The 17,561-nt window shown below is 43.4% G+C and overlaps 1 protein-coding gene across 5 annotated transcripts in view; it reads right to left on the bottom strand.

Moving 5' to 3' along the window:
- Positions 1 to 950: 950 nt before the first annotated feature.
- agap2 (ArfGAP with GTPase domain, ankyrin repeat and PH domain 2) overlaps positions 951 to 17,561 on the bottom strand; it is a 28,934-nt gene continuing 12,323 nt past the window's right edge. For 2 of the 5 annotated variants that reach the window (XM_030422782.1, XM_030422779.1), the window contains exons 2-19: positions 16,308 to 16,366; positions 16,031 to 16,118; positions 15,691 to 15,776; positions 15,465 to 15,600; positions 13,597 to 13,731; positions 13,348 to 13,466; positions 10,344 to 10,496; positions 10,123 to 10,197; positions 8,855 to 8,959; positions 8,322 to 8,502; positions 7,383 to 7,508; positions 7,150 to 7,284; positions 6,663 to 6,722; positions 6,210 to 6,361; positions 5,410 to 5,500; positions 5,007 to 5,229; positions 3,653 to 3,917; positions 951 to 2,254 (exon numbers count right to left, since the gene is read on the bottom strand). In XM_030422782.1, the coding sequence (XP_030278642.1) occupies positions 2,048 to 2,254; positions 3,653 to 3,917; positions 5,007 to 5,229; positions 5,410 to 5,500; positions 6,210 to 6,361; positions 6,663 to 6,722; positions 7,150 to 7,284; positions 7,383 to 7,508; positions 8,322 to 8,502; positions 8,855 to 8,959; positions 10,123 to 10,197; positions 10,344 to 10,496; positions 13,348 to 13,466; positions 13,597 to 13,731; positions 15,465 to 15,600; positions 15,691 to 15,776; positions 16,031 to 16,118; positions 16,308 to 16,366 (2,396 nt within the window). In that variant the 3' untranslated portion in view covers positions 951 to 2,047. The remainder of the gene's footprint in view (positions 2,255 to 3,652; positions 3,918 to 5,006; positions 5,230 to 5,409; positions 5,501 to 6,209; positions 6,362 to 6,662; positions 6,723 to 7,149; positions 7,285 to 7,382; positions 7,509 to 8,321; positions 8,503 to 8,854; positions 8,960 to 10,122; positions 10,198 to 10,343; positions 10,497 to 13,347; positions 13,467 to 13,596; positions 13,732 to 15,464; positions 15,601 to 15,690; positions 15,777 to 16,030; positions 16,119 to 16,307; positions 16,367 to 17,561) is intronic. The other 3 variants (XM_030422783.1, XM_030422780.1, XM_030422781.1) reach the window with 2 other exon arrangements.

Below are 17,561 nucleotides of genomic sequence, written 5' to 3'. Positions count from 1 at the left end.
TCCACTCTCTATAGATTCCTCCTCCTCCTCCTCCTCCTCCTCCTCCTCCTCCCCCTCCTCTGATGGACCGCGGGCCCCTGGGACCATCCACCTCTACTGACCCCAGCTGTCACATATTGACGGATCCTGATCGACACACCCTGAGCTCCGCTGGATCATTCCTCTCCTCAGTTTTACCGTCTCCTCATATCTGTATTTCTGTCAAATTTGATGCCTCTTCACTCTAATTATCTTATCATCATGAGGATGTCGTTCACTGTACAGAAAAGGCAGTCAGACTTCCTTTTTAATTGATATATTTGATTGTTTTAATATACACAATCATCCAATCTGACAGTGTTTTTTAAAGAGAGTGAAGGCTTTTGAAATGATTTCTTTCACATTTTAATTGGCACTAAAAAAGTTGATCAAGAATTGTCATTTACTTTTCGTGCACTTTCTTAAAAAAGCCAACATTTTGGCTTTAATAACTTCTACAGAAACACTTGCTCTGTTTTACCTCATTATATTTTTTTATCATTATGGCGGAATTTTAAATCTGCAAATCCGGATCTATGAGCAGGAAATCAAAATGTATACAGTTTAATACAGGTTGTTGGATTTTTATGACATTTATTATAATCTCTTCCGTGTTTGCTACCTCAGTTAGCATGCTAATAGTTGCTAATTAGCAGTCAACACAGAGCAAAGCTGAGGCTTATGGGAAATGTTATTGGTTGATACATTTTTCATCCTGATAAAATGCTAAATAAATCTAAAATCCTTTATTCCGTACGGAAACACGAACGTCTGAGAGGAACTGTCACAGGAAACTGTTCGGTGCTCGGGACCAAAATGGCGGATCGACTGACGCTGCCATCTCCACTGCTAGCGTGGCTAAAAACACGCTATGAAACAATGCAATGACACAAAGAAAAAAAAAAAAAAAAAAACACAGCAAAAGACCCAAATAATGCTAATTAAAAAAAGTTTATTTTATTCCGGTAACCATTTCTTTTAGCTCATGAGGGATTCACACGACCCGCCAGGTGTCAGCGGCAGCAACGACACCTGCAACTCTTCGTACTTCACTGCAAACTCACGGGATTCGACCTACACAACAGTAACATGAACGTGAATAATGTTATAGTCTTTATGCAGTCGTCTTGGCCATCCCAAATAAAACGCTTCAAACAAATAGCCACATGTTTACGTACGTAAAAGCATCTGTTTACTGGTTCATGACATGTAGGAGAATAAGAAAAATCAACAGAGACGATGAAAAAACAAACCTGACATATTTTCAAAACTACCAGTAGAAATCATTTACAAAATTGAGTCTTTGATTTTTCAGTTGTCTTCGTTACAGTTTAACATTAAGTATGTAGTATAGTTACATTTACAGTATATTAAAACGCCATATCTTTGACCTGTGAGAGTAACACTGACATAATTTCATACTCCAAAACCATTCATTTTTCTAGTCTAAGCAGAATAATCTCAGCTGATACTGGCCCGAAAAACTGACCGTTATACTGCTGCGACAGGCACACATAACTAACAACATGACATACTGTAGGTTTCTTTTTTTTTAATTTATTTGTAAAGCCAAAGGAAATAATCGCCGTTTTGGTCCAGTCACAACAAATCTGAATTAAAAGCAGCACCCTCTCCGTGCACTGATTCTCTCACCGTACCGTTCGCTCTTAAAACTTGTTGCTTTTTCGTCATCATAGCTGGATTTATTGCACTTCTTCTGGAGGAAGTGAAACAGAAGCAGGTCGAGCGTCTGCTCTAAGAGTTACAGAAGACAGCTACAGAGTTCTACTTGAGTTGTTTTTAAATGAGGTCAACAACAACACAGTATCTCAGCAATATATCTGTCGTCAACAAATCGAATGAATATTGCTTTTAAGTTGTTTGATATGTTGTTCAGTCTTCAGAAACTATTTATTTTTAAATCCTTGGTTCTATGATATAGTCTCTGCCTGTATCCATGTTTTAAAACGTTTTTTTTTTTTCTCTAAACGATAAGCATCCTCCGGGTCGTCGCCAGCTCCCGTTCAGGCTACGACACCCGCTTCCTGGAGCTGGTCCGGCCCAGGCTGGCAGTGCTGGACCGGCGGGAGAGGACGGGGGTGGCAGTGGGGGGCGACGTCTCGCTGGGACAGCCGTGCTGGAGCAAAATATCCATGCAGCCTTTGCTCCCTGTTTTTCTGGCTATCCGCATCGCCGTCTGGCCTTGGTTATCTTTCGCCCTCACATCGATTCCATACTGCCGGGAGAGAGAGAGAGAGAGATGGTTATTAACTTGTTTTTAGTTTAAATGACTGTTAAATTCAGAAACATGTGTCAGTGAAATGCAGCTGTTTGCCATTAAAGGGACAGTTCACCCAAAATAAGCATATTCTTCCTCTGATCTGTAGAACCATTTATCCATCGAGATTGTTTCGGTGAGTTTAGTTTAGCTCTGCTATGACATGGATCTTGCAGTTTTGCCACTGCAATCTTTAAGCATTTCAAAAATCTTGTACTTAGCTGTGGTCGTGATGACATGCAGTTAAATGGCTTAAGACACACTCATAGAACCTGAGTTACGACTAGTAACTACTGCCGACCTCGTTAATGCCGACTTCAGTAACACAAACATGTGGAAGGTAAACAAAACACCCAGATTTCTCCGTTATTATCTGGAAGAACCAACATAAACGTCTTAATCTATTTCTAGACAAAAAAAAAAACAAAACAAACTACAAACTTTTATGAGCTCTTAAGGGATCAATACTGAGTTCAAACTTGGAACTTTGAGCACCACAAGTCATCCAGTGCCATCTAGCTGCGTTATATTGGAGAGAAGGCAAACATCTCCACAGCCGATATCTCCAAAAACATCTGGATGGACAAACAGCACCGCAGGTAAGAGGAAAAACAAGTGTTTTTCATTTTGTGTTGAACTGTCCCTTTAAAAACAACATGCTGCTGCATTTCTGCATCAAATCAAACTACAAGAAAAAAAGACGGGCATCTTTTCCTTCAACACTGAAACACTCACGTACAGCGGGTAACACGACGTTAGCTTGTTAGCTCACTGGCTAATCTTGTAATCCTGTTAGAGGCGCCCCGCGTCAAAATCTCATTGTGAGGCTTTATTATCTTAATATGATTGTGGGCAGAGAGAGATAATATTAAGCTTAGATGGTGCTAAAACGTTATTGTTGTGTTAAAACCATATTACCAGAAGCGCTGGAGTCCTGGTTTGACTCTCTGAGCACATAAAGCTCTTTCAGACTGAGAAGTTTGAGGAACTACAGAACCACAGGAACTAAACTAAGACCAGAACCATGAACTAAACGTTTCTTCTTCGTCTGTATTTCCACCACATCTGACGACCTGCACAGATCAATTTAATCAAACCGATGATTAATTGAAAAAAGAGGAAACAACAACGCAGAGACGTGTTGTTATTCTTGGGTATTTACTGTTGCACATCCGCTTCTCAGATGAATTCATATCCCGTATTCAAATCATATCGTTCAATTCAAATTCAAATAGAAATCACCAAATTTGGAAGTGTGCTGTTTTCACTGGGCAGGAGGGGCGACTGAAAAGTAGCTCAAGCTGTCAGACGGATGCAGTGGAGTGAGGAGTACAATATCTGCAAATCAACACGCACCCAGATGAGCAGCTGGGTCATGACGACGTCTCCCAGCTGACAGGCGGCGTGGAGGGCGGTGCGAGGCGCTGAAGTCGACCCGGCCGGTGGGGCGTTGATCTGGTCCTTGGTGCTGTGGGCCAGAAGGAGCAGCAGTCTGGGCAGATCTCTCTCGGACACCGCGGACAGCAGCCACGCCGGCATACCGTCCTCTGGGGGCGTCTGGAGAGCCGCCACAAACGCCCGCTGGTCGTACTTAGCACGAATCCACGACTCCCTCTCCTCTCTTGTGAGACAGACACAGAAGAGAGATCCGGTCATTTATAGGAACACACAAGACTTCAAAAACAGGAAGTTCTGATGTCTGAGAATCTGAGCACCAAACTTAGAAGGATTTCTCTCTCAAACCACTGATGCGCTCACATTTGTACATATCATGCGGAGGCTACCATGTTGACGTTTCTGCAAGACTTTACATGTTTTTGACCTGACTTTCATATCAAGAGGTGGAGGAGATGATGGTGAAGTTCAACAACAACGCTGCCAAGCCAGTGACCGCAGTTCAAGACAGCGTTTCAACATTTGTAAGTGTTACACCACTGGATATTTAAAAGGAGGCCTCGGGACATTTTCTAGATGAGTTTTTGCAACAGAGACCAGCAGCTGATCGTCTCCTGACGAAACCAGACCGCAAGATGCAAATGAAAACAGAACATAAAGAAACGTGCAATTGTAAAACAAAGAAATGTAAAATTCCAACATATCAGTGGCTTCCAGAAATATTGCCAACGTTTATTCTGGCGAATAGTTTGGCATATAAACAATAATAAATCGTTTATTCAGCCTTTGTAAACAGACACAACTGCAACTCATCCTGTGAAAGAACTAATGAATAAATAATGAAGCACTGCGAATATAATTCACCTGTAAATATTTTATCTGAGCATCAAACACGAAGCTTTGATTGAATACTTCTTTAATGAAGGCTTTAATTAAAGTTAATGAAGTGTTAATTATTTCAAACAGGTGTATAAACATTTAATACATGTCATTAAGGATTTATTAATGCATGTAAATGTATGTAATAATTGAAATTCATATCATAAACACGACTTGTTGATAAGGAAAGCCGACTGAGTTGATTTCAAAGGTGCAGCAGGTAGTTTGGGGAAATAAATTCAAACTCAGAAAGGTGATATTTAAAAAAATAAAAAGTTATTAATGCAAACAAATAAATATTTTTCTCTTCTGATTGAAATGTCTTCCCCCAAACTACACTGTGCACCTTTACTATTGTTGAGGGATGAACTGAAACCAGCTGTCTGACAATAAACAGCTCTGGTCCTCTAAATAACCGGTGATGAGCAGAACTAACCGGGTTGCATTGGGTGTGGGTTTGGTTCTGCCCTGGGTGCAGCTCTCCCAGATGCTGTTGGCCATGTGGTTTCCGATGGCAGCCAGGACTTGCGTGAGCTCTCCGGGCAGGTCGTCCAGGTCCAGCGAGCGCACCCGAGACAGGTGAGTCCCCAGGTTTCGATGGATCCCCGAGCACTCGATGCAGATCAGCGCACCCAGGTTCAGACTGGCCCACGTGGGATCTGCAGGGCAAGAAGAAGAGAGCCCCGGTCAGACAGGAAGTATGTAACACAGATTACTGAGTCAAAACAAACAGTAAAGTGTGACAACACCGCGGGCTGTGGGTGGCGCATGAAAGCAGAGTGATCCTCCAGAGAGAAACCAGCAGCTGGAGGGGGAAGACGCCGACATTAAGAACTCACTTGGTGCTTCACAGTCCACACACAGACTGTTGCCCTTGGCGTTACGGATCGCCTGCAGCGCTACAGCTTCACTCTGGCTGCTCCTCCGAGTCTGAACAACACACACACACACACAAACACTTTGTTTGTCCACACAGTTACATAACAAGAAGAAATGATATTCAAAATCCTTAGCCTCTATGTGATTGTGTAACATCTGGGGTGTAAAAAGTTCCCTCTACAGGTTTTTAAAGCATTTGAATTGATTTCCAAATGTAAAGTCTTGATAACGGTACGCTACGTATACATGACTTGATTGGTTAAAATGTTTGAATTTATGGTCACACCAAAAAGGGACGCTGTGAAATCCATCCAGACCCCTTCATGGCACGTAAAATCCCCCACTGCCGGCAGGAAGACAACTGTAGCTGGAGCGCTAACTGCTAACATGCTAGCCCAGGCTAGCTCAGGCTGTATGTGTTAGTGCTAGTCACAAGCTTTCTTAGCTTAGCCCAGTTCTGAGTCCCATCAGATTCTGCTCTGATCAGGAGCAGTTTATTGACGGGAGTAAAAACCTGAGATCATTTCAGTAAATTTTGGGATCCTCACTCCTATTTATCAACCCGACTGCAGCAGCGATCACTCACTGGAGCTGACTACCTTCCTCACTCTCAGAATTTAGCCTGGAAGTTATTGCAACAGACGATGAAATAAAAAGCTAGAACACAACTTAACAAATATTATAACAAAAGTCTAGTTGTTTTTAGACATTTTACTGCAGAATTATTACATGTTACGGTATATTTTTTATGTGTTTGTACCTTGTTTCTGCCGCTCTCACAGGACTGCAGGCTGGCCAGGATCTGGCTCTCTATAGCGGTCACCCACGCGTCCCTGTCCTCCAGGCTCTGGGCCTCGAAGTGCCACGTCTGCCCGGTGAACGACACCACGATAAAGTCTGCGTTCTCTTCCTCTGCGAGGAAAAAAGAAACGGGAAGCGGAACAAACACAAGTCAGATTTGGGTGTGCAGCAAAGACAACTAATGTTGTGGATTAATACAATGGGTGTTATGAATCCATAGTCACTGAAGGGAAGTGCAATGAAAACAAATTCAAAACCACAGAAAAAAAACGACACGATGGGAAGGTGAGAACAGAAAAATCTTGGTTATTACACAGAAAACACAAGTCAAACGAACAACTCGGGGCGAACTGAGGAGGGAACACAGACATGAAGAGGAGATGTTGCTCCATCACCCTCCCAGACTTGTTACCTGTCTTATTAATGTTTCTCAAGCTACCAAAGCTCTTTAATTTCCACATTTTGCGTTTGGCTGCAGAGCGAGAGATAAGCACAGGAGACAGGAAGGAAAAAAAGAGAAAACAGAGAAAGTGCAAGTGTTAAGAAAAAGGCTGTTAAGAAACATTCAGAGACCTTTAATCTTTATCCCCGCAGAGGAGACGCAGGGAGAAGACAGAGACACGAGAAGAAGGAAAATCTGCGTGGGAATATGTAAATAACATGAATATAAATATGAGGTTTTTCTGGATTGATGCGAGTTTGTTTATAATAACTGCACTCTTGAATGTTTTATTAATGTTCCAGTTATTTATTATCAAACCTCTGTTGTTTTTTTTATTGTCAAACATTTCATCACCCACTGTTGGATCTGTGTATTTATACAGTTGACGTGCAAACTCTATTTTTGTCCCACTACCAACACTTCCTGGTAAACACTCGACTCTCTGTGGTTAATTCACCTTCAGCCTGCCCGACAGCTGCGTCTCCTTTCTGATTCATGCTCTTCTTCCTCCTGTTCTTCTTCCTGTCGCTCATGGGAGAAGCCTGGCCGGGGTCTTTTCCAGAGAAAGGGCTGGCGGCCCCTTCGAGGGCATCTGTGGCGGTGCACAAATAATGAATCATATATACGTGTGACGAGCCAACTGGTGGTAATGACTTGAAGGTTTTTTTGTTCTCTTCCATGCGTACGTACCGACACTTTGTGCTTTGGTGGACAGTGAGGAGGGGCAGCGCTGGAGTCCTCGGTCTCCTCCCTGAGGCGACAGAGCTCCAGACCGGTCGTCAGCCACGGAGAGGGTCGCCGGACACAACTGAGGAACTGACAGCGTGAGACAGGAAGTAACAGGTTTATTTATAGGGTAATCATATTTATATGATGTGCAAGAGTGAAAGTGGGTTGAAGGTTTTTATTATGGCAGATCTTAAGGGGAGGCTGTCATCCCCTCAGCGACTTTACCTCCCACCTCCATGGAAATGTGCAATTTCTGTAATGAAGTCATGATTTAAGTCTTTCTTGTTGTCACATACACATGCACTTTGGAAACTTCAGGTGCTTATTCCGTCCTGTGAAAGGCTCATTGCACGACTGAAATATCATCTTGTACAAAATATGTATTGATGTATTATAGATATATATATGTTCAGTGTGCCGTGGATCCATTTTTGAGGTTCTTGCATGTAATATTCTTTATCAAGTCTATATTTCACTCATGCATCGCGTTGCACCCTTCATAAGATGGACTTCGTAAGAATTTTTTTTCAGGTTTGGTCAACTGATGGTACAAAAGCAATTTGAAGATGATCTCCTGAACCTACAAAATCGTGACAGGCATTTTTCACTTCTTCCTGTCGCTGTAACGACCAAACAAAGAGTCTAATTAATGAAGAGAATAATCAGCAGATTATCAGTGTTAGCTGCAGCCCTCGCCTACGTCTTCTTTCCATTTTGCTCCTCCTCTCCGTGTACAGGTGGCTCTTTGGAGAGATCACGGGACATTACGATGCATCACTTTTCACAGCAGAGGTGAGTTAAGAGCTTTCTGCAAGATTTTAAACCAAACATAGCAGGAAAAGGAGCGTCAAATGAAACGCTCCCCTCCCCTCACACCCTCAGTACCTGAAGAAGAAGTACCTGTACTGGTGTTATCAGCGGCCGCCGGGTCTTTGCTCAGCCCGTTAACTCCGGGTGCGGGGACGGGGGGGACAGGTGAGGGGCCCGCAGGAGCCACGGCTCTCGGAGGACGTTTCCCGGGAACTTTAACCGTCACGCGCAGCAGGTCGATTTCCTTCCCGTGGATATTCTGTGTGTAGTCCTGGAAGACGACACAATGACACGACCTCTTACAAAACAACTTTGCTGCTACAACATGATATGATTGTATGTGTGTATGGTTGTTTGATTTTGGGGTAAACTGTCCCTTTAAAGTCTTTTTTCCCCTCCTCCTTCTCACTGGTGCAGAAACCTTAATTACTGTTCAAATGTTGAATCGCTCAATCAACAGTAAGCACAAGTTTCGGAGCAATTACAGTGCCGCCGAAGACAAATGCGGCCCTGAAAAACTGCAGCTGAATGTGTAAAGCTGCAGATATTCTCTCCTCCGGCCGGGTGCTGAATGTTCCCTGTGTTTTACTGCCGTATTGATCTGCCTGGTGGTGTTCTCTTACACTGGAGCTGGAGTGGTAAGACAGCGTGCCATTGTTGGACAGGGTGACGTATTTCTTCTTCCACTCCTTATTCAGAGAGCTCCCACTTCTCTTCCACAGGATGCTCTGTCGAAACAAAAAAAAAAAACCCAACCAAGGTCACTGAAACTCGCTAGAAAAACAAAGCGAATTTGACTAAATATAGAGTCGACACAACAGAGACGAGCTCTTCAAAGTCCAACGGCAGGAGCTGTAAGCGCAGTATTAATAGATCGGCTGGTTGAAAGCGATGAAACAAAGGATTTTTTTTTGCGCTGCTTATGTAAGATGAAATAAATAGACATGTGCATTTATTCTTTGTTCCCACCTTGTGCTATAAATATGTAACATGTCTAATTCTTTATCTGCAACTCAATCACCAGAGTAATTGGAGAATGTACGCTTCTGCAAACCACAGATATGTTGAAACGTTACATCTTTTTATGTCACAACTTGCTTCGGTTTAGGCACAAAAACGACTCTCTCGGGGCGACATGTTCTCACGTCCAACACGTCAAATCCGGCAGCTTGATGAAGATGCATCTTGTTGCCTTTTCGTTCAGTGATTGTGTGTGTAATTGTCTTACAGTTATAGTTACAGACACTCTCTTCACCTCCCTACACTCGTATTTTGAGCGTGATTTATTACCCAAAAAACAGATAAAACAAACTGTAAACATAAAGATAAAGATGCTGACATTTTTTCTCATATTTCTACAGACATCGCCACAGTATCGCGGTCACGAAGATCTGATATCGTGACAGCCCTGCTCACGTCATGCAAGCTAAGTGATCACTCATATAAACAGTATAAATTGAGTTACATCATTCACGCGTTATGTGAGTCATTCTTGACTCTCGGCCACAAACAGGATGTGAACTCCGGTCCTCCGAACATCCTTCTTCTTCTGAGTTACACTGTATTTGGTGCGTTGGACGTTCTGTTATGTTTTGGCTTAAAAATACCTGTTTAGGTCGCAACACTCAGGGCTGTACATTTCCAGAGATCGCCTTAAAAAGATCCAGTGGTGTGACGCTTAAAAGTGTTGGAACGCAGCCTCAAACTGTGATCAGTGGCTTGGCAACCTTCTCACCTTGATGCAACTCCCCCGCCATCTTCATCAGGCGGTAAATTGCAGTGATGTCGGGCGATGAAACGTACGTATCAGTGGTTTGCAGAAGTTTCTAACTGCCAACATTTAATCCTGGCGTCTGCGCTGAACGCCGTTTTTTTGAAATGTTATCCAAACCTGTTTGATGGGAACTCCCCGCGCGCCGCTCTGGTCTCCTTTCCCATCGCCAGACTTCTTATCTGGGTCCCGGTTCTGAAACAAATCCAACAGCAGTGAAGGTGTTTAAAGAGAGCAGGAAGGTTTGAGCATGAGGGAGGGAGAGTCAGAGACGGAGCTGAATGGATGGAAATGGTAGTGAGAGACGACAGGAGGCTAAAAGGTGCGAGACATCGACTGACCTTGAAGAGGGAGGGTCGTCTGGGGATGTTCTTCAGCGAGCGAGAGTTGAGGCTGCTGACCCCCTCTCCCTGCGCGACCCGTAGATCTCTGTGACCCACCACGGGGGTGGAGGGGAGGGAGTAGGCGTAGCCGCTACTCTGGCCATTACTGGCCTGAGAGGAGGAGCGAGGCGGGGGAGGACAGCGGGGTCAGGAGGTCGGGGAGGGGGGGGATGGAAATGGAGATGGAGAGAGTGAGAATGGGCTGAAAGATGAAACACTGGTGAAACAGATCCACAAAAAAGTGGGTGATGATCGACAGCATGAATTTTTCAGTCGTCGATCATCGCGAGCGCGGTGGAATGCGATACCCGTGGCGCTGGGATGGATTTAGAGGAAGTGATGAACGGTCTGCGAGATGGCGTCGAAAATTACATTTCAGTTTGATAGATGATTCCAACTTTATAATGCATGTAACTCTTCCTCGGATGAAAGCTTCAACCGGCCCGGAGAGAGCTCCACGTTCTCACCTCCAAGTCTGAAAGCTTCAGTCACGCTCTCACAACATATCGCTCCTGTCTCCTGTTAAACCTTCATAAAGAGACAATGTTGTGTCTTTTCTCCATCAGCTCTGAGATACACAGACAAAGCCGACTGTTTTGGCAACGCGAGAGAATCGTGATCCTCCGTGTAAGTGGGCAGGAAAATAAAAAAAACTGCTCTGCCAAAGTCGGATCGTACTTTAATTGTGATGAAAACACCGGCATGGCAACAGCAGAACACGTTCCTCTGCATCCTATTTTTATCACGTTCTTACATAATATCAGTCTAGACTGGAGGAAGATTGTGTTTAACCAAAGAGAGGAACAATGACAACGACTACCAAACAAGTTTCACACCTGCATGTTTGAGTACTGAGCTCTCTGCAACGCAATTTCTCAAACTGACAGCTGACGGCTGCTGAGGAATGAGAGTTTAACGAATTTACAGAACAAAACATTTTAGTTTCTTGTCCTTCTGTCAAGGCGTTGGAAACATTCGTGCGCGTGAATCAGCGCCGCTAAAAAGCGCAAAAGAAGTTTGTAACGAGAGACGAGGGATGAGAAGATGTGTGATATTTGTAGAAATCGCCTAACGTCTAATAGATTCTGCTGAGGTGAGGGAACATCTAGCTAACGTACACCTGAAGTGGACACATTAAGGATATTAGAATATAAATATGATACACAGATAATAATGTTATTTATTTAAAGGAGAACTTCGGTCGATTTAAACATGCAGCTTCATTGCTCAAGCTAACCTTGACTTGCCAGTACCGAAGACGCAAACAAATTTGGTCCAGCCATTACAGAGCTCTGTGAACGGAGACTTAGCATTGAACGCTAACAGCATGGGGTCAGAACTTTACACTGTGTTTTAAGCGTCTTAACATGCTCCACATCTCACACCAAAAGTTATGCAACATCAGCAGACACCTTAGCACACAGCACTGTAGCGTGTATGACTCAAATTGAATAAAAAAGTAGTTAAAATAGTGTGTTTGTGCAAGCAGCTACTTACCTGTTTGTTGACATCCGTGTGTTCCGGTAGCTAGACCAAACTAGCACATCCACCGAGTGTGCACTTAACAGGCTTAACAGGCTATTGTAAGGCTCATTGCTCATGACAGGCTGTAACATGGACATGTACATTATGAACAGAAACACGAAAATGCTGGATTACGTTTCCGTCTCCGCCAGTGAGGGAGTAAGTGCACGCTCGACGGATTGACTTGTTTGGTCTAGCTACCGGAAGACGCGGATGTCAACAAACAGGTAAGTAGCTGCTTGCACAAACACAAAGACGCTTGAAATACAGTGCAAAGTTCTGACCCCATGCTGTTAGCGTTCAATGCTAAGTCTCCGTTCACGGAGCTCTGTAATGGTTGGACCAATTTGTTCGTGTCTTCGGTACTGGCAAGTCAAGGGTAGCTTGAGCAATGAAGATGTTTAAATCGACCGAAGTTCTCCTTTAAGAAGTGAAGATATTTGAGAAAAAACTGGAAAGTGCGTGAATTTGTTTCAATGTGTTATCTTTGTCCCACTAATTTACTTTAAGTAAAACTTGTCTGAAAGTACATGAGACGTGTATTCATGATGGTGGAAGAAATATTCCGATATTTTACTTGAGTAAAAGTAGCTACGGTATAAAAATACTCCTGCAGTTACACAATATTAGCATTCAAATACCAAAAGTAAAAAAACAGGCTACTTCATATGGCCCATTTCAACAGTGGCAGGATGTAACTAAGTACATTTACTTTAAGTACTGTGATATTTTGAGGTACTTCAACAACTTTCACCTTTACCGAGGTAATATTTACTTTACTTTTCATTTCTCCAACACTGCATTTCAGAATAATGTGCATTCTGATTATCTTTATATACTCATTACAACATGTAATTGATTAGTTGATTCATATTTTGTAATACAACTTCCTCAGAATTGTAATAGTGATGTAATGTATAAAGTCAGAGCTGATTTTTGTTCTGGTTTGGTGGATTTGTTACCGGATGTTCTGTGTTGATAGATAACTTCTAATCTCACGTCCTGCTTTTGGTTTTTGGTTTCCTTATTTCCTGTTTTATTTGGTAGTTTTAACCTCTCGTCACTTTCTACTTCCCGCTCTCGAGTGTTCCTGAGCTCATTGCCGCCCTGATTTCCCCCCCAACACCTGTCTAACATCCGCCTCGTCAGCACTGTTCTGTTCCCGGCGTCTCTCCACCTGCAGCTCATCCCCTCGTTAGTCTCTGAGTCGTTGTTGTTCCCGAACCGTTTGTTGTTTTCGTCTGTTCCTCATTTGTGCTTTGTGGTTTTCTGGTTCGTCCTCAGTTTTGCACTTCTCTGTTTTTTACTTTTACGTTTTCTTTGCTTGCTTCTTGGAGTTTTTATTTTTGCAACACTGGATTTTTGTCTGCAGCCTGTCTGCTTCTGTGTGTCGTATAAATAAAAAAGTATTGAGCTACACCTGTGAGGACGCGTTTACCTGGCTGGGGAACGATGCTGATCCAGGTGTGGAGCCTCCGGAGTGACTGGGAGAGTTTGGAAGAGACTTGCAGGCCTGAAGCGCCGCCTGCTTCTTCTGAGTTATAATCTTCTGAGCGGCTGGAAAAAAAAAAACAGAGGCCATTAAAACTGGATCAATCAACTAACTGTCAGCAATAATCAGTGGCTGAATAATAGTGATTCCTCATGTTGAGTCAAACAATACGGATAGAACTGTGATGAAACTCACCTTCTGCAAACACGCGGTCCACGTTGAACCCGTAGGTGGCGCAGGTCTCGTAAAACAGCGAGTGACGCACGTCGATGCACAGCTGCCGGGCTCTCTGGTCCTCGATCACACGAGGGTTTGTGCTACTGATTTTATCTGAAAGGAAAAAACAAGATGAGTGAAAATAAACCTCTACACAGCGCTGCAAAGAGTTCACACGCTACTGACTTATAGTTTTAGTTTCATACTTTTATTCTCAGCTGATAAAAAAAATATCAAAATATCAAAGAAAGCAGCAAACCTTCATATCTGAGAACCAGAACGCGCTCGACAAGCGGCCGAATAATGAGTCATCTATCAAAATCTTCTCATAATCAACCGATCAATGAGTCGTCCGAACATTTCAGCTCCATTTGTTTCATTAACAGGACTCAATTTACAAAATGTCTGAGGTGATTTCCTGGGTCGAACATATATATTATTACACTTTTGATCCGGCTCTCGAAGCCGTGTGCCACTTTTAGTTGATTAGTTTGTTAAATCTGCTACGAGTGTGAATCAGCGATGGTTTTATGTCCAAAGACAGCTGAGGCCACTTCTCTGTCCTATCAGATTAATGTGAGAATGTAATAAAGCGGTAGAAATTCACTATACAGAGTAATTAATGTTGCATGATTCATTTCTTAGAGATTATTAAATACGAACTGGAGCATTTCACTTTATTTTTGATTTTGGAGAACCTTTCTGTAAACAAAATTCAGCGTACGAGTGAAATTTTGTTGATTGAAATTAACATCTGAAGTAAATTCTGCTTCTTGTCTCCGGCGAGGAACTTAAAGGGCGACAGGTCTTCAAGAGTCTTGTGTGGCTCCAGAGGAAGTTGCGTGCATTCTGATAAACTGCCTCCAGTTATGTCACTCCGTGGCTCAGTTGCATCATGGGTAATGTAGGCGCCAGGTATTGAAAATGGAAGCGGAATAAAAAGATGATATCTCTCGTTCTGCTGTGTCAATTTCTATAATTTGTTTTTAAACTGTCAAAAATGTGAGTAGAAAAAGTAGAAAGCCTCTCGACATCTGTTGCCTCCATTACCCACAGTGCAACATGTGTGATATTACTGGGAGTAATAGAGCTCAACAGTGAGGTTCTGGAAGTGAAAATGCCATTTATATTCTGCATATAGATTTTGATTATTGGCCATAATGTCGTAACCATCAGATTATCAAATGATGATATATGATCCTGTAGAAGTCACAAGTCCGTATGATATCAATCTTGTTTTGAGAAAAACATGTTTTATTCGCGATGTCATGGAGAAGTACTACACTACCCACAATCCTATAGTGTAACAGCGACGTATCTGATTGGTGGAGCTCGCTGTTACCATTGAAATGTTTACCAAACCCGCAAATTTCATGTTAGCTAGTTACTGCTAACACTGAACTGGGTTCACCCCAACATGAAATTTGCGGGTTCGGTAAACATTTCCATGGTAACAGCGAGCTCCACCAATAAGAGACGTCGCTGTTACATTCGCAATGGTTTATGGGATCAGTAGTTCCTTTACTCTTAAGATAATTATGTACACAGTCTTGTACCTTTGCTTTTTTCACCACAAATGGCTTTATACGTAGTAGAACTCTTCAAGACCTGTAAACACACTTTAATGTGTAAAATTGGTGGCGTTACCCTTTAACTTGGTGGTTTTACATACTCACGCCTCATGAAACGACTTTGAACTTGTTGTTCAGGTCACTCTCATTCATTAGACAGCCGTGAAACTTTTACAGGGTAGTGATTCGACATGGCGTCACTCTGACTGTCAGCCAGTTCAGAGCGGTTTATTCCCAGTATGAGTAAATCTACACGACTGCGTCTCTCGGGCTGACCTTGGGTGCCGACCACTATGACCGGGATGTCCGTGCGGTACTCGCTCAGCTGCCTGTAGCGCTGGTAGAGCTCCTGGAAGCTGGCCTCGTTCTCCAGACTGAAGACCAGGATCACCGCGTCGACCCAGCTGCTGAACTGCAGGAGGAAGAGGATGATGGATGATGAAGCGTGCAGGTTTGCATACTAACTACTGTCAACCACACACACACACACACAAATAAGCACCTGTGCATCAGGGGGTCCAGCTTCCTCTCGAATCAGTAATAAATGACTCTGTCCGTCCACCAGCACTTCCTTTTTATACCTGCCACCTGACAAGGACAATGACAATGACAGACAGGTTACTCAGCAGCCGGTGGCAGCGTGACAGGCGGAGGATGAAGCCACATCACACAGCAGGCAGCAGGAAATATGCTCAGACGCCTCTGCAGTCTGATAAAACGACACTCAGCAGCCTAGTCTAAATGATTTGTTATTTAAAAAACCCAAACGCTATATTTAACCAGCATTAACTCAACTAGGTGAAAAGACGCTCTATAAAAAGATGCACGCTCTGTTTTCTTACCATCCGGCTTCTCGACTGCAACATAGCTGCCCGTGATGTATTTGTTCACCAGCGCTGACTTGCCACTTTTCAGACTTCCCAGAATGCCCTGAGAGAAGACGGAAGGAAACACAACACCGCGAGGTCAAGTCAGGGTGAGCACGAAACTCACGACTACAGTATATAACATATCAGATAACTCTCAGACTGAATTACAGCGCAATCTTTTTAGTTCCTCCATCGAAGAGATTGGTTTGAAGAAGATCACCGACAAAATGAAATACAGTTCTTGTCTCACCAGTCTGAGCTCCGGGATGGATCTGCTCAGGGTCCACTCCTGGCTGTTGGCGATATTTACTGGAGAGAGAGAGAGAGACAATCAGTCAGCGAGGCAGAGACACAGAGAGAGATTCATCAATTTCACCATGTGCAGTAAAAAGGTAGCCATCATAACGGCTTTGTGGGAGAGCCATAAATCATTCCGCTGCTTCGTGACCGCTCGCTGTAAGAACACGTGAGGCCTCGCCGGGTCGTCCTAATGAACGCCAACCTTTAGAGCCGCAACAGGAGATCCCGACGAGGTGGATCTCGTTATCCACTTTCTGCTCCCTTTGTGCCGTAAAATGACAAACGGACAGCTGCGTGGCGTTAACATGGCTTCAGGTCGGCTGCCGTTCAAAGAGTGAACGGTGAATGGACTAACACCTGCCGCATTCACAGATTCACACACACGTTCACTCAATGATGGCAGAGGCGGCCATGCAAGGTGAAAAAACTTTGTGTAAAACCACTCAGAGAGGTACATCTTCGCCAGAACTACACCAACACAGCCGTCACCTCGGTATCTTGCAATACTGATTTATATGAAAGGAGAGTCAGTAAGTTTCGTAAGCAAGCTGCCTACAAATTAGGGGGGTGGGTATTGGCAAGAACCTCACGATACGATACGTATCACGATACTTTGGTCACGATACGATACGTATCACGATATTGCGATATAAATAAAGATGAAAACACAAGTACCTGTATATGTACATCAGATGATATTGATCAGAGGACAAATTGAGTCAAAACTATTTCATTCAAAACAGCCTCTCCATTTTATTAATTCCCATGAAAGTTCCGGGCAGTAATATTCTCTTTGTCCAGCTCGTTGTTCATGCTATTTCTCTTAACTTTGAAGCCAAAGTGCTTCCAAACATCAACTTTAAATTGCGGAGGCGTTGTTAACTTGCCATCCATTTTGCAAAAACCTTAACCACTCTCTCTACTACAGAAATACACCCGCCGCACAGCAGAGTCGCTCTTCGGCGATATATTGATATTTGGAGTTGAAAAATCGATATTGTATTGGGCGGCAAAGTATCGCGATATATTGCCGTATCGATATTTTTGCCCACCCCTACTACAAATGCTTCCCTGCAGTAGTCCACCTGAAGAGGAGGGAGATTTGCGTCGACATCAACACACCATCTGCAGACGTCTTGTCCAAAACGCCAAAGATACTCAGTTGACAATGATGCAGAACTGTTGCAGAAACTGAACTGTCATT

Source organism: Sparus aurata, chromosome 7, assembly GCF_900880675.1.
Source record: "Sparus aurata chromosome 7, fSpaAur1.1, whole genome shotgun sequence".
Lineage (NCBI taxonomy): Eukaryota > Metazoa > Chordata > Actinopteri > Spariformes > Sparidae > Sparus > Sparus aurata.
Note: the sequence above shows the minus strand (reverse complement) of the source record. Positions and strands in the feature narration are given on the sequence as shown.